The 21,137-nt window shown below is 39.2% G+C and overlaps 1 protein-coding gene across 1 annotated transcript in view; it reads left to right on the forward strand.

Moving 5' to 3' along the window:
- The window catches only part of DCDC1 (doublecortin domain containing 1), a 690,767-nt gene that overhangs the window by 353,052 nt on the left and 316,578 nt on the right, over positions 1 to 21,137 (forward strand). Inside the window, exons 10-11 of the mRNA XM_073604506.1 lie at positions 6,998 to 7,168; positions 18,843 to 18,920. Of these exons, the coding sequence (XP_073460607.1) occupies positions 6,998 to 7,168; positions 18,843 to 18,920 (249 nt within the window). The remainder of the gene's footprint in view (positions 1 to 6,997; positions 7,169 to 18,842; positions 18,921 to 21,137) is intronic.

The following is a 21,137-nucleotide window of genomic DNA, read 5'->3' on the forward strand; positions in this document are numbered from 1 at the left end:
GCTTGTCTGTGCCGGCCACTGCCATCATGTCATTGGTGCTCTGTCAAACATAGCATCCCCGGAATCCTTCCAGATGTGAACATTCATAGCCGCAATTTAACAATTTTCACAGCAGCATTTTTCTTTTCTCAATTCAACATGATTTTCAAAGTCACCCAGACAGATTTGCTTTATATTTTGACATACACCAGACTGAAGATATGTACATTTTTTGCCCCTTTCATTTTGCTGTTTCCTATTCACATTGGTGTCTGAACATTTTTTCACAAGAAAACACAGACTGTTTCTTTGGAATTTCTTACTTTTTAAAATTAATTTTTAACTTATTTTCTTGGTGAGGATGCTGATTTGGGTTATTTTCATTTTTTATAAGCAATTTAGAAAAGTTTTAGAAAACCCTGTGTTTATAATGGTAAAAAGTATAAAAAATATTCTTGTTTACTTCTCTTTATTCCTCTGGCTCTGCCCACTTCCTCAACTTTTAAAGGTTGCCAAGAGTTCCTCATCCATACATAGGACCCTTATATATACAAAAAGAATTGGCCATTAAAAGCCCCCATTGCATGCAGGGAAGCCTTAAGGGTACTTTTCAGTCAACATTGAAATCAAGCCTGAAAATGAATAAAAAGCATAGAAAGCAGAGCCTACCTGCTCATTTATTCAGTTTTTAATCCAGGCTTGTAAACTATACAAACAAATATTCTGCGCACAATAGCAGCCAGCACAGTAGTGAATCAATAGTAAAATATAAAAAAAGTTGGAAAAGTGCAGCACTAACAAATTAATGATTTTAGAGCTCAACTAAAATCAATTAAGTGAAAAGAAATAAGTATACTAATGACACAAACTCAATATACAAAAATACAAAAAAGTGTCCATAAGTGAAACTTGGGGACCGAGGAAAGTTCTTAGAAGTGAAAAGAACAAATATATGGTCCAATAGGATTAGTGATAGTCAGTTGGATCATAGATGTGCATCAAAAATAATTATGTGAATTGATAAAAGATCCACCACCAGAAGCACCAATTGCTTACCAGAGGGATATAGGTATACACCTAATGAGTCAATCAAGCTTTATAAAGTACCCAGGATGATTCAGGTTCACTGTATGGACACAACCTCCAGAGAGATGTGCAGGACGGTGGATGTCAGCAGATTAGATAGGAACGGGCAATCAGCCCAATCATTTGGATAAACAAAGAGAAGAAGGAGGGCACCTAGCGTAATTCCGTAAGGAATAAAGGATATTTAATATAAATACAAGAGAGATACACTCACATTTCCATGGTATAAAAAGCGCTTATAAGAGGACAGTAACAGTGGAATCAGCATAGCATCCCGACACGTTTCGCCTCATTAGGCATCATCACCCCAGATGATGCCATATGAGGCGAAACCTGTCGGAATGCTATGCTGATTCCACTGTTACTGTCCTCTTATAAGAGCTTTTTATACCATGGAAATACCATGGAAATGTGGCTAATGAGATTAGTATCACTCTTGTGGTGTCTGCTAAAAGGTAGGTCTTTTAAATGTGTTAAAAATACCTAATGGGTTCATTTTTGATACAGTACAATTTTGTCACTTGTAGCAACAACATGCCATCATGGATTTTGGTTTAAAATGTAACTGCTTGGCGACCAGCCACCCTCATTATACTGCGGCAGGTTGGATCTCCTGGGCAAATCGCGATAGGTGTGCGTCGGTCACTTTAAGAGCTCCAGGGTGCGCGGCACGATGCCAGAGCTGATGCGCGTGGCCGACAGTCACGATGTCCGCCGGCCACCCGCGATCGTTCCTCACAGAGACAGAACAAGGATCTGTCAATGTAAACAGATCCCCGTTCTGTCAGGGAAGTAGAGAGAGATCTGCTGTTCCTAGTAATTAGGAACAGCAATCTCTCTCTACTCCCAGTCAGTCCCATGCCCCTATAGTTAGAAACACCTCCCTGGGACACACTTAACCCTTGATCGCCCCCTAGTGTTAACTTCTTCCCTGCCAGAGACATTTATACAGTAATCAGTGGCTATTTTTAGCTCTGATCGCTGTATAAGTATCAATGGTCCCAAAAAAGTGTCAAAAGTGTCCGATCTGTCTGCCGCAATATCACAGTCAGGCTACAAATCGCAGATCACCTCCATTAGTAGTAGAAAAAAAAAATGACACAAATATATCCCCTATGTTGTAGACGCTATAACTTTTACGCAAACCAAACAATATACGCTTATTGCAATTTTTTTTACCAAAAATATGTAGAAGAATACATATTGGCCTAAACTTATGAAGGAAATGTTTTTTTTCTTACATTTTTGGGGGGATATTTATTATAGCAAACATTTTTAAATATTGTTTTTTTTTTTCAAATACCACCAAAGGAAAGCTCTATTTGTGGGAAAAAAAAGGACATCAAGTTTATTCCCACAAATAGAGCTTTCTTTTGGTGGCATTTGATCACCTCTGCGCTTTTTATTTTTTGTGCTATAAACAAAAAAAGAGCGACAATTTTTAAACAATAACGCGGTTTGCCAGTTGAAATGGGCAACACTTTAACATTTCTTTCATAGTACTGTTTGACATTAGGCAAAAGAACATATTACAAAGTGATCTCTAATATATGGTTAAAACAATAAAAAAAAAGTTTTGGTGGAGGTACATTTATTTCTACAGATGAATGAAACCTATAAAAGGGACTGTGATGTATAAAAAAAAAGGGTTTGAACCAAAAGACGGACAGGCTTAAGCCGGCTATACAATGACTAAATTCTGAGCGGTTCATCATAAACTTGAAATTTGAACAGTGGGTGGCCCTGTTCGCACCCTACTGCCCAACATCCTTCGATCCGAAAATTTGATGGAGCCAGTCCAGGAATGACTGAAGGCCGAGATCCATTCTGTGTCTGCACTGCCACTGCATTAATGACCCATTCAGGGGGAGATGTAAATGTCAATAATGTGTAATCAGGGGCGAATTCTCAGGATTGATATATCTACATATATGAGTTCAAATGCTGTACAGGCAACAATGTTGCTGCCAGTGAGATCCTGCATGAATTGAATACACTCATGTGCATGGGGCCTAACAGTTTTGGTAGTTATAAAGTGCATTTTTCATAGCCGTCTATATATCGGCCCAAAAAGAGGGACAGCTGAGGAGGAAAGAGGGACAGGAGAAATTGGTTCCAATAAAGAGACAGTTGGAGAGTTGGAAGCTCTGTATTTACTGTGTACCCACATTAACATGCCATATGTATGTATGTATTCTTGCTTCTATAGCAAAGACTACCTGTGTCATGATGTTTCATACTGAGATCCTCATCCCTCTCCCGCTGTGTTGTCTGATCATAAGGAGACTGAGGCTAACATTTTGGCTATAAAGCATAGCTGTATTTTAGGAACGGTGTGTAGCATTTACTGAAGCTGTTAACACTTTCATCCGTGCAAAGGTTTAGCCATTTGTTGGACATTATCAGCTGGAAGCCAACTACAGCAGTGACACCTGCAGGCGGGAAAATATAACTGCCAAGAAAATACCAAAACCATTGCAAGAATATAGCTTCTTAAAATCATGGTTCACGGATACAACAAACATAAATGATTATTGAACCCCATATGTTAGTCTTTAGTTTATAGCTGTAGTCTATAGTGTAGCTCCATTGCTAATGACTCAAATGATTAGACATTTACATAGTTCAGTTTTATTAAACAGGGGATACATAGCTCCCAACTGTTCCTGATTTCGAGGGACTGTCCCTCACTCGGAGCAATGTCCCTCTGTCCCTCATTCCTCCTCATTTGTCCCTCATTTTGGTCTGATCTATATAGTTGTATATAAAATGCACTATTTATCTTTCAAAAAGTGTTTCCCAGCGCTAAACCTTTCATCCAATTTCTAAATTGCTGCATTTCTAAATTCCAAAGGTCAGTATAAAGGAATAGTAGTGGTAAAAAAGCACTTGTGGGTTTAACCAATCATTTTTTTTTGTACAGTTCTCCTTTAAGGGGGTGTGGCAGGGGCATGTCCTATGCCTGCATACTTTTGCTAATAGATGTCCCTTATTCCCATTTCAGAAAGTTGGGAGGTATGGGGATAGAGGGCACATTGTACAGAGGGTGATCCTTAATATGGTTATATTTATATATATATATATATCTCTATATAGAGATATAGATATATCTATATATATAGATATATCTATATCTGTATATAGATATATATATCTCTCTCTCTCTCTATATATCTATATAGATATATAGCTATAGATATATATATATATATATATATAGATCTATATATATATATATATATATATATATAGATCTATATATATATATATATATATAGAGAGAGAGAGAGAGAGATGTATGTATATACCGTATATGCTTTCAATGCACTTGCGCCAAGATTTATCATTGTAGTTTAATATTTGATGCCTAATGCAATTCCCTGTTTGGTTAAAGATATATTTTGTAAATATTTATTACAAAATTTCGAGGACCTAGGTTTTCCCCTGATAGGTGTTCTATTTTGAACACTCTTGGAAAGTGATAAATGTATTTTTATAATATAATGGGGGTTATTTACTAAAACTGGAGAGTGCAAAATCTGGTGAAGCTCTGCAAAGAAACCAATCAGCTTCCAGGTTTTATTGTCGAAGCTTAATTGAACAAGCTGAAGTTAGAATCTGATTATCTACCATGCACAGCTGCCCCAGTTTCTGAGTGCTCCAGTTTTAGTAAATCTCCTTTTAATGTGTTTATTTTTCCCCATTGCCTGAGATCGTGGGGGTGATTTACTAAAAGCAATAGGCTATTCACTGCAAGAGAAGTTGTACTTTGCAAGGACATTTTCCCCAGAGCTGAGTGAATGAGGTAAAGTTTTGCTGACTTCCATCATCAAATCATGTGTAAGCTAAAATGCATTTATTTATTTCCATTGCGATTCCACACGATTGGGTATTTCTTTGCAAAGTGAAACTTCACTACATTCACTAAGCTCTGGGGCAAAATCCCTTGCAAAGTGCAACTTCCCATGCAATGTGAACAGCCTATTTGCCTTTACTATATCAACCCCAGTATCTGTTATGAAATTTCATTTGTATACTGTATGTGTTTGTTTAGAGGGCTTTCCTTTCTGCTATTGAGAGTGGTGTTCTTACTTCATTTTATGGGTTAGGGATGTATTTTTGGCCCCAATGTATTATACTGGGGTTGATTTACTAATTGAGTAGAGCAAATTCATTTTGAAAAGTGAATTTTCACTTGGCTTAGTAAACGAGGAAAATTCACTTTGCAAAGAAAACATAATTTTGTGTAAGGAAATTAAAAAAAGAAAACTTTTTGATCGACCTGATAATTGAAGTCAGCACAGCTTTACCTCATTCGCTAAGCTAAGTAAAAATTTACTTTGTAATATAAACATGCTCTACTCATTTAGTAAATTAACCTTAGTTTATCTAATAAAGTAATTTATTGATCATTCACTGCAGGCTTTTGTCATTTGATGGGGATTTTTGTTTGGTAGCTACAATGGGGCATTTCTTAGATGTATTTTCCTATAAATGTACTGTAAAAGTTACACATTACCATTTGCATAATCTTTCTAAATTGTAATGCCACACACTTGGAAATAATAGAATAGATTTGTAACTTTTTGATTAAATTCAAAAAGTTACAAATAATAGGTATAGAACCAAAAATCAAATCAGTGCAAATAAATGAAGTATAACCAAAAGTCAGAAGGTAACAAATACCTTCAAAAAGTCAAAAAGTTGCAAAAAGAGATACAAAAGTTACAAATAATAAATACTGTATATAATCAAATTAAAAAAAAACGCAAATAATAGATATATAACCAAAGGTCAAAAAGTTGCAAATATACAGTAAAAAGTTAAAGCGTAAAAAATAATATGTATATAGCAAAATGGTAAAGGGGTTGTAAATGCAGAAGGTTTTTTATCTTAATGGATTCTGTGCATTAAGATAAAACGGTTTCTGTGTGCAGCAGCCCCCACCAGCCCCCCTAATACTTACCTGAGGTCCCTCTCTGTCCAGCGACATCCACAATTGTTTCAGCCATCCGAAAATTCTCCCTCCTGATTGTCTGAGACACAGCAGCGGCACCATTGGCTCCCACTGCTGTCAGCTAGCCAATCAGGGGAGAGAGGGGGCGGGCCGGTTCAGGGCTCCATGTCTGAATGGACACAGGGAGCTGTGACTCGGCTTGGGTGCCCCCATAGCAAGCTGCTTGCTGTGGAGGGAACTGAACAGGAGGGAGGGGCCAGGATCACAGAAGAGGGACCTGAGAAGAGGAGGATCCTGGCTGCTCTGTGCAAATCCACTGCAACAGAGCAGGTAAGTATAACATGTTTGTTATTTTTATTTAAAAAATAATGAGACTTTACAATCCCTTTAGTGTTAAAGTTAAAGATAAAAAAAAGTGTTTTAAGTTAAAAAAACTGTTGTAATAGACATATAACCAAAAGTTAAAAAGTTACATTCACACAACAAATGGAGGGGCATGATTGCCAGACAATACTATGGGTTGTTTAATGCTGTGATCCATCAATAAAGTTACAAGGATTGGGGTCCAGGAATGCAAGCTACATGGAAGCATGTGACTGCAGTTTAACCGTGCATGAACCGTGCATCATTTCACATTGCTGCGGCTGTGTGCTACATGCTGCCAGCTCACACTATTGACCCTCGTTTGTTGTAACTTAGGTGATTGGTAAGCTTTCTAAGATGAATTGGGGGAGATTTTGGACATGCTAATAGTGTGGATCTCACATTCTGTTATATCAACTTCAGAATTCGTACCTATCAGTTATTACAGTTCTGATATTTGAGGCAAATTGCTTTTAAGGTAAAATGTCCCTTTAAGCAGAATTTAATGCAAGTACCTCATTAGCTAAATGGTTTCATGGCCCCACATTGTCTAAATGGTGTGACACATAGAATTACATTGTACTAACAGCTCTTGTAATTTAACTCCTTCAGGTGAATAAGCTGATTGATGAACTGGAAACGGCTATCAAAGAGCACCAGGGTCAGCTGGATAAACTTGCCTCACAATTACAGGCTGAGCAAAAGCAGGGCGCCTCTTATATCTACCAGCATATTAGACCCTTCCTGTGCAATGCTACTTTTCCACCAGGTCTACATATAAAGGTGGGTGTTAGTAATTACAATCCATATAACCTACATTGTTTGGCTACACCTATCTTTGCTTCAGCAATTGTGTCTTTTAATAAATCATGCTTAAAATGATCTATTTTTCTTTCCCTTTAATTATCCTTTAGTCCTCTATTCGTGTTTTTCCCTCTTCCTTTTCTTATGTTCATCTCCTTTCCTTTTCATTTGCTCTCCGGTTTCCTTTTTTTTTTTTTTTTTTTTTTGCTCTCCCCTTTTCTTTTGCTATTCCCTCTCCTGTGTTCTCCCCCCTTTTATTTATTTATTTTTGTCATTTTTGATACAGCTCAATAGACAGATTGTTTAGAAAAGTGGTCTCCAAACTGTAGCGCGGGGACCAAATGTGGCCTTTTACTTGCCTTTATCTGGCCCTTGGGGCACTATTCCACCAACTGACACCAATGATGGAGCACTATTCTTCTCATTGATATGAACAATGGGACACTATTCCTCCCATTAAAACCAATGAAGGGGCATTGATGCTGGGGCATTTTCTAGTTCTACTGGCCACAGTCCGCCCCCCTAAAGCCTGAAGGACAGTAAACTGGCCCTTTGCTTAGAAAGTTTGGAGACTTCTGGCGGCTTTGCTGAGCAGTGGCCCTTTAACCGGTTCAATACCGGGCCTTTTCACCCCCTTCCTTCCCAGACCAATTTTTAGTTTTCAGCGCTGTCGCACTTTAAACGACAATTGCGCGGTCGTGCGACGTTGTACCCAAACAAAATTGACGTCCTTTTTTCCCCACAAATAGAGCTTTCTTTTGGTGGTATTTGATCACCTCTGCGGTTTTTATTTTTTGCGCTATAAACAAAAGAAGAGCGACAATTTTGAAAAAAACACAATATTTTTAACTTTTTGCTATAATAAATATCCCAATTTTTAAAAAAAAAAAAAAAAAAATTTTTTCCTCAGTTTCGGCCGATACATATTCTTCTACATATTTTTGGTAAAAAAAATCGCAATAAGCGTATATTGATTGGTTTGCGCAAAAGTTATAGCGTCTATAAAATACGGGATAGATCTATGGCATTTTTAAAAAAAAAATATTTATTTATTTTTTTTACTAATAATAGCGGCGATCGCGATTTTTTTTCGTGACTGCGACATTATGGCGGACACATCAGACACTTTTGACACATTTTTGGGACCATTCACATTTATACAGCGATCAATGCTATAAAATTGCATTGATTACTGTGTAAATGTGACAGGCAGTGAAGGGGTTAACCACTAGGGGGCGGGGAGGGGTTAAATGTGTTTCCTAGGGAATGCTTCTAACTATAGGGGGCGGGGACGTACAAGGGGAGGAGACCGATCAGTGTTCCTCCGTTCTGGGAACACAGATCGCTCTCCTCTGAGCTGACAGGACGTGGATCTGTGTGTTTACACACACAGATCCACGGTCCGGCCCGGTTAACGGGCAATCGCAGGTGCCCGGCGGACATCGCGGCCGCCGGGCACACGCACTGGGTCCCTCGGGTTCCCGGGAACCTAGGCGGCCGGGAACCCGAGGCCGTCATATGACGTCCACCCAGGATGGGAGATCCCATCTGTGGACGTCATTTGACTATAGGCGGGTAGGGAAGTGGTTAAACAGGGTTCACAGCACAATCATTCACCATATTATAATATATAGACAACTGTGTATTTTTCTGCTTTTCAAGTGTCATACTCACCAATCACCTTTAAAAAAATATTTTGGGATCTGCTTTCACTATAGAGAAAGCTAAACTTGTGCTGCATACATATTTTGTTAGAGTTGGAATGTCAGGGAACTTTTGAGAACAAAATAATCCAGGGGTATTTTTTTCATATAAAGCTTATGTTACGGCAAAAAAAAATGTAGTCCCTCTCTGAAAACATGCACATTTTATTGCTTTGAAGAAGCAACAAGTACTGAAAAATACCTGTTGATCTGCCAAGAAATCACTGAGCTCTTCAAAAATGTTGTGGCCTGGCAACACACAGCATTTTTGTGGACTTTATGGTGTCAGCTCTGCCTAGTGACTTTTGCTAAACTACTCAGCCACCCCAGTTCTCAAATCGTTACAACATAAATCTGATAATTCTGTAGTCCAGGATAAATACTAGAGGGGCTAATTGAGGTAACACAGAAGGTGAGCAGAGGACACAGGACGGCTCTGAATTTCTGATTAGCAGGTTTTTTTTAAATTGACCAAACTGTGTAATAAAATGCTTTCCGTGATACAGTTGTGCTCATAAGTTTACATACCCTGGCAGAATTTATGATTTCTTGGCCATTTTTCAGAGAATATGAATGATAAAACAAAAACTTTTCTTTAACTCATGGTTAGTGTTTGGCTGAAGCCATGTATTATCAATCAACCGTGTTTACTCTTTTTAAACCATATTTACAACAGAAACTACCCAAATGACCCTGATCAAAAGTTTACATACCCTGGTGATTTCGACACAAAGGGGTTTGAATAGCTATTAAAAGTAACCATCCTCACCTGTGATCTGTTTGCTTGTAATTAGTGTGTGTGTATAAAAGGTCAATGAGTTTCTGGACTCCTGACAGACCCTTGCATCTCTCATCCAGTGTTGCACTGATGTTTCTGGATTCTGAGTCATGGGGAAAGCAAAAGAATTGTCAAAGGATCTGCAGGAAAAGGTAGTTGAACTGTATAAAACAGGAAAGGAATATAAAAAGATATCCAAGGAATTGATAATGCCAATCAGCAGTGTTCAAACTCTAATCAAGAAGTGAAAAATGACGTGTTCTGTTGAAACAAACCACAGTCAGGTAGACCAACTAAAATTTCAGACACAACTGCCAGGAAAATTGTTTGGGATGCAAAGAAAAACCCACAAATAACTTCAGGTGAAATACAGGACTCTCTGAAAACATGTGGTGTGGCTGTTTCAAGATGCACAATAAGGATACATTTGTAGAAAGATGGGCTGCATGCTCGAGTCGCCAGAAGGAAGCCATTACTACACAAATGCCACAAATTATCCCGCTTACAATACGCCAAACAGCACAAAGACAAGCCTCAAACCTTCTGGCACAATGCCATTTGGAGTGATGAGACCAAAATTGAGCTTTTTGGCCACAACCATAAATGCTACATTTGGAGAGGAGTCAACAAGGCCTATGATGAAAGGTACACCATTCCTACTGTGAAACACAGAGGTGGATTGCTGATGTTTTGGGGATGTGTGAGCTACAAAGGCACAGGAAATTTGGTCAAAATTAATGGCAAGATGAATGCAGTATGTTATCAAAAAATACTGGAGGAGCATTTGCATTCATCAGCCAGGAAGCTGCACATGGGATGTTCTGGGACATTCCAACATGACAATGATCCAAAACACAAGACCAAGTCGACCTGTCATTGGCTACAGCAGAATAAAGTAAAGGTACTGTAGTGGCCATCTCAGTCTCCTGACCTCAATATCATTGAGCCACTCTGGGGAGATCTCAAAACGTGCAGTTCATGCAAGACAGCCCAAGAATTTACAGGAACTGGAGGATTTTTGCCAAGAGGACTGGGCAGCTTTACCATCTGAAAAGATAAAGAGCCTCATCCACAAATACCACAAAAGACTTCAAGCTGTCATTGATGTTAAAGGGGGCAATACACGGTATTAAGAACTGGGGTATGTAGACTTTTGATCAGGGTCATTTGGGTAGTTTCTGTTGTGATTATGATTTAAAAAGAGTAAACACAGTAGTTGATTGATAATAAATGGCTTCACCTAAACACTAACCATGAGTGAAATAAAAGTTTTTGTGTTATCATTCATAATCTCTGAAAAATGATCAAAAAATCATAAATTCTGCTCGGCTGGGCACTGATAGAAGTCAAAAGACTGCTTTATACTGCTAATGAGAAAAGGTGTTTAGCAGTATATATTTACTAAAAGAATTGCATTTCTATGTTCTGTGTATTGTGGGAGACCAGATATAGTAAATGCAGGGTCCTGGGTTTAGTAACACTTTACATAAACATTTTTTGTAACTTGCTGTGTTTACCCACATGGCAATGCAAAGGTGTTCAATGCATCCCTGTGCTGGCAGTCCCATTGATGTCAATTAGGATGCAGCCACCATCCATGTGGGTGCGTGTCCCTGAACTCACACTGTCTGCCATTGGGGCCGGCCCCTGCACGGATGTCAAATTGGAAGCATTTGGGGAGAATGTGCACCCCCGTGATGTAGTGCTTGGGCCTAGTGGCAAAAAAGTTAGGCCTACACAATTGTACATAATAAAGAGGGTAACATCACTGCTTCCTGTAAGCTCTGACACCAGTCAACACCTAGTATTTTGTGGTGGCTTCCATACTGATACAGGGCTTGCCCTTATAGAGATTCTGTCACTTTTCTCTGAATGGGCAAGGTAACAGGGTCTACATAAATGTATGTAACTTAACCAGCATCTGCCGTGATGTCATTAGGGTGAATAGGGTGTATGCATTACAAGACTGGCTAAACAGAATTGCAAATCCTTTGGCGGGTGAAACATTTCACATGTATGCATTTAGTTTTATCTATTATATTTGACAGTAACCATTGGTGGCTAATTAACACCAAAATAACTACCTGCATGGAGTTTGTATGCGTCTTCTGTTTTTGTGTAGGCTTTGTCTGGGTGCTCCTTTTTTTCCCAACTATTTAAAAAATACTGGTAAAATAAGCTGCTTCCTTCCAAACTGGTCCCAATGTGTGTATGCGTGTCTGTCCATGGTAGGAATATTAAATTGTAACCTTCTTGGGGTGCAGAGGCTGATGTGAAGGGAAAGTATCATCTCTAAATAAATGAGTAAAATAAATAAATAAACATCAGATTAATAGCTGTTGGAACATCTTCTGTCAGGTCATTTAATGTGCATATATTCTCCATACAACAGCCAAGTGCTCTGGTGATCTCATGTGGTCTAGGAAGCTCTTTGTACACTCACATCTTAATTTTGCCAGGCTCTTCCAATGAACCTTTATGATTTGGCCAATTTTCTGTTGACTACATTACATGAGCTGCCTCATTCATCTTTCTGCATTATGTTGTGGATAAAAAGGTTTTACACTCAATAAAAAAAAGATCTTTCATTCTTTTTTAGATTGCTGGTGCAGTATTGCAGCTAAAGGATTTTTTCCCCTCAGTAATAGTCTTAGGGGGCTATTTATAAAATGATATTGCTAATTCACTAGTAATTCACAAAATTATACATTGAAGCGTAATACAATCAATAAACCACATTCAGAATCAAAATTCTGGATCTCTGGAAGCTTTGGTCTCAGTATTATTTTCCATATATACATAAATACCAGTAGTAATATTACATTCACTGACAAAATTAAAGAAGAAGTAAAAGAAATTTAAAAAATATATAAACATACATTCACACCTATATAGCTGCAGCATCGGTCCGATGCTGCAGCGATTTCTTGTCGGCTCCAATACCTGGGAACTGATCGATTACGTGAACGCTGATCACTCAGTTCTTTTTTTTTTTTTTTTTTTTTATTTATAAATTCAAAATGTTTCTTTATTGAAACAAACAAATTTCAAAGCATGATACAAAATTTGTCCAAAATGGACTAAATCAAAAAGATACAGTACAGGTAAGTTTCCATACCAAGGACAATGAGTACATTAACAATATGACATTACACATCTGTAGTATGGGATATCATCTATTTTCCAGAGAAAAGAGCCAGAGTAGGTACTACATCTCCACGTATCAGGAACCCTTAGACAGGGGTCAACTCCTATCTACGCAGTCCATGGCTGCCAAATTTTAGTAAACTTCTTGGGGCAGTTTCTGTTAAGGTATGTTAGTTTATGCAGAGGAAGCACAGCATTTATTGACTTCTCCCATGATCCCACCGTAGGGGTAGAGGGGGCACTCCACTGCAGTACAATTTCCCTTTTTGCGTAAAAGAATAAGTAAGTCAGGAGCAGTTTTGTATATCGCGGCCTCTGGTCGTCATCCTGGATACCCAGAAGGGCAAGCTCCGGGGACACAGGAAGAACCAGCTGGAGGCGGCCATTGATGGTGTCTACTACCTTAGCCCAATATCTGGTAATTTTAGGGCAACTCCAAAACATGTGAAAATATGTGCCTGTTTCGTGTTGACACTGGGGGCAGTCCTGTGATCTCTGTGGGTAAACCCTGTGGAGCCTCTGGGGGTATCATTTTTATTAATTATTAGTATTAATCTTTCTTTCGAGGATATCAGTAAGGTAGTACTGTCGGCTAAGCAGTCATTCCATTCCTCTCTGTCCAGGTCTGGTATATCCGCTTTCCACTGAACCCAGAGTTTATTATTTTGATGGAGTCTTTTCTCAGCAGGTCTAGATATAAAGCAGATAGGGGCTTTTGCAGCTTTTCTTGGGCCAACAGCGATTACTCAGTTCTTGGTCTTCACTGAGCATGGAACAGTGACTGTCAGTCACCACTTTCTGCTGTACCTCTCCAGCGCTCACTGGAGCCCCAGGCTGTGGAGGGGGTGGGGGTTATTGGTTTGGGCTGAGCCAGCTGCCGATCAGGCTTCTGGGTGGATCCCAACCTTAAATTCTGGATCCTTCTGGAGACTGGGACCGGCTCTGTGACATCAGCTGACAGCGGGCTTTAGCCTGCTGCCGGCTGAACTTGGGTCATAGGCGTGCTGAAATAAGTGCACTCCTGTGACCTAGGAGAGAAGTATGGCCAAAAAAAGCTTTGGGAATACTTTTGTTTTAAGCTATAAATATTTAACTAATAATAGGTAACTCCAAAAATGTACATTGGTTTTCTACAGAGACTTAATTTTTGTCCCTGTGTCCTGCGGTTGAAATTCTAAATGCACGTAGGGCAAGTAGTAGGTACTTAAACCACAGACCTGCGGTATTGGCTGTGTGACCAGGCCAGGGAAGCTTTGCTTCACGGTCTTCCAAAACCTACCCTATAACCCCTTCCCACACATGTGCCTGCAAGTCTTCATAGATTTAAATGCTAAGTTTTTTTGTTTTTTTATCAGAGAAGCTTATTTAAAAGTAAGTGAAATGAGAAAAGTGAGTCCAAGCCCACATTTCCTTCACAAAGGGCTATACAATAGGATTACAAGTTAAATTGTCCATTAACTTTGAAAAGCAGCAAAGACCACAGATCCCACCAGGCCAATCCATGATACATATGGCAGTACAGTGAACAAATTCAAAATACTAACCACAACATACAAGGCCATCCACAACATCGCCCCCAGCTACATCACCAACCTCATCTGCAGATATCGTCCTCTCCGCTCCTCCCAAGAGCTCCTGCTCTCTAGCTCCCTTGTTACCTCCTCCCATGCTCGCCTCCAGGACTTCTGCAGAGCATCTCCCATCCTATGGAACTCCCTACCCCACTATGTCTAATCCTACCCTGTCTGCCTTTAGGCGATCCTTGAAAACTTTTTATTCAGGGACGCCTACCCCACTGCCACCTAAGAACTGTACTTGAGTCACCTCCATCAGATCATCCCCTGCAGCTATTACCTTTTGTACCACCTCCCTCTCCCTTTAGATTGTAAGCTCCATGAGTAAGGCCCTCCCGTTCCTTCTGTAATGAACTGTATTGTAATTGTACTGTCCCCTTTTACATTGTAGAGCTCTGCACAAACTGTTGGCGCTTTATAAATCCTGTATAATAATAATATTAGCCGCGTAGGATCCTGTCTACTACCAGGTTGATCAGAGTCAGACCTGGGGTATCTAGCCATGGGGCCCAGAGCTTTTCAAATGTGTTGGTGCAGCCCCTTTGTTTAAACCCGAAGTTTAATTTTTTTATAATCAGCGACAGTACTTACAACATATAAAGGAAAAAACCGTGCTAGATCTATAAAATAATCTTATTTTAAATAATCAAGACATTATTGAAATGATCAAAGTCCAAAAAAGCAGCAGCATATAGCGAATTGCACAGGTTAGAATGGAAAAGAGAAGCTGCGCTATATAAAAATGCAGGCCAACAATAGCTGGTGTATTCCAGGATATTAAATTGCAGTTCAAACAATTCCACACAGAACACCCAGGTGAGCTAAATCCTTATTCAGTGCCACCACCTAATGAAAAAGCCACTTACCAGATGGCAAGCGGAAGCAAGCGGATGGCTATAGCCCAGCCAAGGCCTTTGCTTGAACGGAAGGAACATCCAGACAGATGCAACCAAAAGGATTATCTGTATGCTCCAATCCCTTGATGCTGTGAATCTCCCATGGGCCTCAGTACTCAGCAGGGTATAAGGGAAAGACCAACCATAGCGTAATATCGCTTAAACAAGTTTTATTAAAACAGTATTGCACTTACATTGAGTTGAAGTTAAAAATCGCGCTAAAAAACAGAGGCGGCCGGCTACGATAGAACTCCCCATCCTCCTAATACAACAGTGTGGTGACGTCAGCACGTATCCTCCTCCAGATGCGTTTCGTCACAGGTTGACATTGCCCATTGACGGCATCGAGCTGCAGGGGTTAAGTAAGTCCTAGGGAGTGATTCTAACTGTGGGGGGAGGGGCTATGTGTGACACGACACTGATCACCGCTCCCGATTACAGGGAGCGGTGATCAGTGTCGGTGTCATTAGGCACTGTGTACATCAGCATATCCCCGTTCTTCCTCTCCGCGGGACCCGCGATCACACTCATGGATGTCGCGGCGCACGCACCTGCAAACCGCTACTTAAAGGGCGACATACAGGTATGCCTGTACGTGCCCTTCTGCCAACGTATATCGGCGTGAGCCGGTCGGCAAGCGGTTAATAGGCAGCCAATGTTTTGGCAGGACAGAGCTTTGAGAAAGGGGGAGTGCATCACACTGAAATGCCAGTCTATTAATAATATTTTTTTCCCATTGATACTCTTTGTGCCACGTTCCGTATCTTGAGTACTTGTATTGCTCCCAATGTTTTATAACACACACACACAAGATTTTCTATAACTGGAGCACTCAAAGTCTGATGCAGCTGTGCATGGTATCCAATCAGCTTTTAATTTCAGCTTGTTCAATTAAGCTTAAAGTGGTTGTAAAACTGTGCTGCAGCTCCCCACCAGACCCCCCTTTTTCTCAATGTTTCTCCACACTGGACAGATTGATAGCAGCAGGACCCCAGAAGAAGAGGATCGGGGCTGCTCTGTGCAAAACGATTGCACAGAGCAGTTAAGTATAGGCATGTTTGTTATTTTTTTAAAAAAATAAAGGTTTACAAACACTTTAAAGTATTAAAAGTTTTTTTGGCAGACAAGTGCAGGTACCACTTGTCTACCTTATTAAGGTAGGATCACCTAGGCTTATTTGCTCAGTTAACCACTTGCCGACCAGCTCACGCAGATATACTGCGGCAGGTTGGCAGCGCTGCACGAATTGCTGTACCTGTACGGCGGCTTGCGCAGGCACAGTTGTGGGCAGGCATGCTCTTGCTCCCGCTGCACGCTGCGGGAGTGTGGCTACGGGTCGGGTGGACTTGATGTCCGTCGGCGACTGCCTAGTACAGAGGCGGAACATGGATCTGCCTTTGTAAACAAGGCGAATCCCCGTTCTGACAGGGGACATGACAGAGATCTACTGTTCCCAATTATCGGGAATAGTGATCTCTGTCATGTCCCAGTGAGCCCATCCCCCCTAAAGTTAGAACACACCTAGCGAACACACTTAACCCCTTGATCGCCCCCTAGTGTTAACCACTTTTTACATTGATCAGTGCATTTTTATAGCACTGATTAATGTAATAATGTCAGTGGTCCCCAAAAAGTGTCATTTGGGATCAGATCTGTCCGCCGCAATGTCACAGTCCCGCTAAAAATTGCAGATCGCCACCATTACTAGTAAAAACAATAAAAATAAATAAAAGTCCCTAAATCTATCCCATAGTTTGTAGACGTGATAACCAAACATCAAATTAAAAAAAAGCCTATTGCGATTTTTTTTTTACCAAAAATATGTAGAAGAATATATATCGGCCTAAACTGCTGAATACATGTGTTTTTTTATATATTTTTTGGATATGTATTGTAGCAAAAAGTAAAAAAAATATTTTTTTTTTCAAAATTGTCGCTCTTTGTTTGTTTATAGCGCAAAAAATAAAAACTGCAGAGGTGATCAAATACAATTGTCAGTTAAAGCGATTCAGTGCCGTATCGCCAAAAATGGCCTGTTCATTTAGGGGGCAAATCCTTCTGGGGCTGAAGTGGTTAAAGTGTATCTTACCAGACCTGAACTTAACATTTTTTATTTTATTACAGATTTAGATAAGTGTATAGGAATAATAGAAGGTTAACTGGTAATGTGAGTTTCTTGTTTTACACTGCTAGGATTTGAAAAGAGAATGATGCATATGTGTGTGTGTTTATGATCTAAATGTTCTGCATATTTTACAGTGAAACATTATCCCTTGTAGAGTGAAAGTGAAAAGTGGGTTAAATGGCTTTACAAAATGTCAAACGCGGTTGGGCAAAAAACATATTTGTGTTTGCTTACATATCTCCCTTAGGAAATTTATTGTATGCAAATGAAACAGGGATCTAAGCCAATACCAAGCTTGTATGATATACTGAATTTTTTTTTTTTTTTTTTTGTTTTGTCATATAGATTAGTATACAGTAATATTTTATTTGTATGTAAGTAATTGAATTTACAAGAAACAGCAATATCTAATTTATCTTTTTAATAATTTTTCTTAAATATTTATATACTGTATAAGTAAAAAATATACCTTTATGTCAGTTACATAATTGTTATATATATATATATATATATATATATATATATATATATATATATATATATATATGTGTATATATATATATATATATATATATATGTGTATATATATATATATATATATATATATATATATATATATATACATATATATATATATATACACTTTATGTTCAAGTTTTTTAGGTGCATTTAGGTGCAAAATCCAAAAGACATGTATGCAAATTTTGGTAGACATTTACCTGGAATAATCAAGGGTTACTCTTTTGTTTTTCCAGTTCAAAACCTTGCCATTGTTTACCTGCCATGTTGTCATCAGTTGACATGCAGTTTGTTTGCATTTCATGGCCACAATTAGCAGTTCAGAACTGTAAGCATAGATGATGCTCTCTGGCACTTTCTTTCTTCAGCTTAAAAACATTACATTAATAATCAGCATTTTCTAACACAGTGACAATGTGTCCTGCAGCACTTGTTACACTGCAAGTAATCAGCTTTCTATCACGCTGTGTCTTTAGAATTGCGATTAACAGTTGTCAAATTAAGCATACTGAAATTAGAAAGTGTGTTCTAATTTTACCTGGTCTAGGTTTTTTTTTATTTTATTTTATGTTATATTTTACACATATGCCTGCCATGTAGGCTTTTCTTTTAAATGAGTAAATTTGATAAATTAAAATCTCATTTGTTTTTCCCCACAAAACCTGTACATGGCAGTAGCTATTATTTTATCCCATTATTTGTGTCCACAAATAATGTGGTTATTTCGAACTACAAGTGCCAGGGGTCTTTGTGCCAGTAGATGCAGGTATTTGTAATTATCTGGAAAATCTTATAGTGCTTTTTTTCAGATTTGTGCCTTACTACACTACAGCTTAAAATATGTTTAACTTTTTATGCCTTATTTTATTTAACTCTTCATTATAATAGTAGTTTTTTTTTTTTTTTTTCAGGTTTTTGAAAATGGCAAAGATTATGGTGAAACCCATGTATTTATTAGCGGAAAAGATTTGCAACAGCCAATAAAGGAGGTGAGTCTTGAACTCTATATTCTGCTAAGAAGGCAGTGACACTGTACCATACAGCCACTTGGCTGGATGTATAACACTTGAGTATTGTCTGATATTCCACCCAAATAAAAGATTATTTCGCTGTGGCAGACCATAGGTATGAGCCCCTTAAAGGAGAACTTCAGGATAACCAAATTTATGGTGGGCCAGGTAAGGGCTTTTTGGCTGGAATAGTCGCTGATGTAACCAACCTCACTGACAACAACCTATTTGACCCCTTACAGACTGGCTTTCACTCACAAAAAATCACTAATGACTTACTAACTGCTGAAACCAATAACTATTATCCCATATTCATACTATTGGACCTTTCTTCTGCGTTTGATACAGTAAACGACCCACTCCTTCTCTTCAAAAAATAAAACTCCACTTCCTTGGCCTCCAAAACTCTGCTCTTTCCTCATTCTCTTACCTATAGAAGCATTCTATCAGTACTGCCTACAACTCTATTTTCTTCTCTCTACTTCTTTCTGGAGGAGTCCCCAGGGTTCTGTCGTTGGACCCCCTTCTATTCTCTTCCCTTGGTCAGTTGATAACCTCCATCAGCTTCCAATAACATATCTGTGCTGAGACACTTAAATCTATTTCTCTACTCCTTACCTCACCCCTCCAGTTTTCTCTTGCCTTACTAACTTATTAATGGACACATTAGTATGGATGTCACACCACTTCCTAAAACAAAATCTTTCTAAAACTGAGCTCATAATATTTCCCACTACCCCTTTGCCCTCTCCCTTGACTTTTTTTTATCAAGATGAATACAACTATCACCCCCCCCCCCCTCCTCATGCCAGGGTTCTTGGTGTAATCCTGGATTCTGACCTGTCCTTTCAGACCCAAATTTGATCACTGTCCAAATCTTGCAGACTTCCTCTCCATAAAATTTTCAATGTACACTCCTTAACCAATGACACCACCAAGTTTCCCATTCACTCTCTTGTTTTTGGGACTATTACAGCTCCCTCCTCTTCGGCCTACCTTTACACAGGCTATCCCCCTTTTAGACAAAGAGAGGATGCAACACTGCTCCAGGTGATACAATAGCTGTACTGAAGATCTGGTGCTGGTCCAGTCTGTGAACTGGAAAATTGTCAAAGTATGTGCTAAAGAGGTGACTTTTTTTCCAATCTTCAGAAGTATAAATGCTTTAACCGTAAAAATAACACCACTAGGCCACGATACAAGCAGCAAGGTTAACATGTTTAACCACATGCCGACCAGCCGCCATCATTATACTGCGGCAGGTCGTCACGTTCCCGCGAATCGCCGTCATGGTACGATGGCTCCTTTAAGGCCATAGCAGGCACGTGCTCCCGCTGCACGGCGGGGGACAGGATGCGCGTGGCCAGTGGCCGCAATTTCCGCTGGCCGCGAGCGATCATGGGCACGAGAGCGAGAATGGGGACGTGTGTGTGTAAACACACAAATCCCCATTCTGTCAGTAGAGGAGAGACAGATGGTCTGGGCGTACTAAGTAGGAGCAACGATCTGGCTCCTCCTCTAGTATATCACATCCCCACACAGTTAGAATCACCTAGCAGGGAACACACTTAACCCCTTGATCGCCCCTAGTGTTAACCCCTTCCCTACCAATGACATTTACACAGTAATCAGTGCATTTTTATAGCACTGATCGCTATACAAATGTCACTGGTCCCAAAAATGTATCAAAAGTGTCTGATCTGTCCGCTGCAATGTCGCAGTCCTGATAAGAACCGCTGATCACCGCCATTACTAGTAAAAAAAAAAATTAAAATACCATAAATCTATTCCCCCTTTTGTAGACGTTATAACATTTGCACAAACCAATCAATATACACTTATTAGGATTTTTTTACCAAGAATATGTAGAAGAATATATATCGGCCTAAACTGAGGAAGAATTTTGTTTTTTTATATTTTTGGGGGGGATATTTATTATAGCAAAAAGTAAAAAATATTGCTTTTTTTCAAAATTGTTTATAGCGCAAAAAATAAAAACCACAAAGGTGATCAAATACCATTAAAAGAAAGCTCTATTTGTGGGAAAAGAAGAATGTCAATTTTGTTTGGGTACGCATGACCGTGCAATTGTTAGCGACGCCATGCCGTATCGCAAAAAATGGCCTGGTCATTAAGGGGGCAAATCCTTCCGGTCCTTAAGTAGTTAATAAACCAAATCGCTTAATCATAACCTTG

The sequence above is a fragment of the Aquarana catesbeiana genome, linkage group LG11 (genome assembly GCF_042186555.1).
Source record: "Aquarana catesbeiana isolate 2022-GZ linkage group LG11, ASM4218655v1, whole genome shotgun sequence".
NCBI classification, from domain to species: Eukaryota; Metazoa; Chordata; class Amphibia; order Anura; family Ranidae; genus Aquarana; species Aquarana catesbeiana.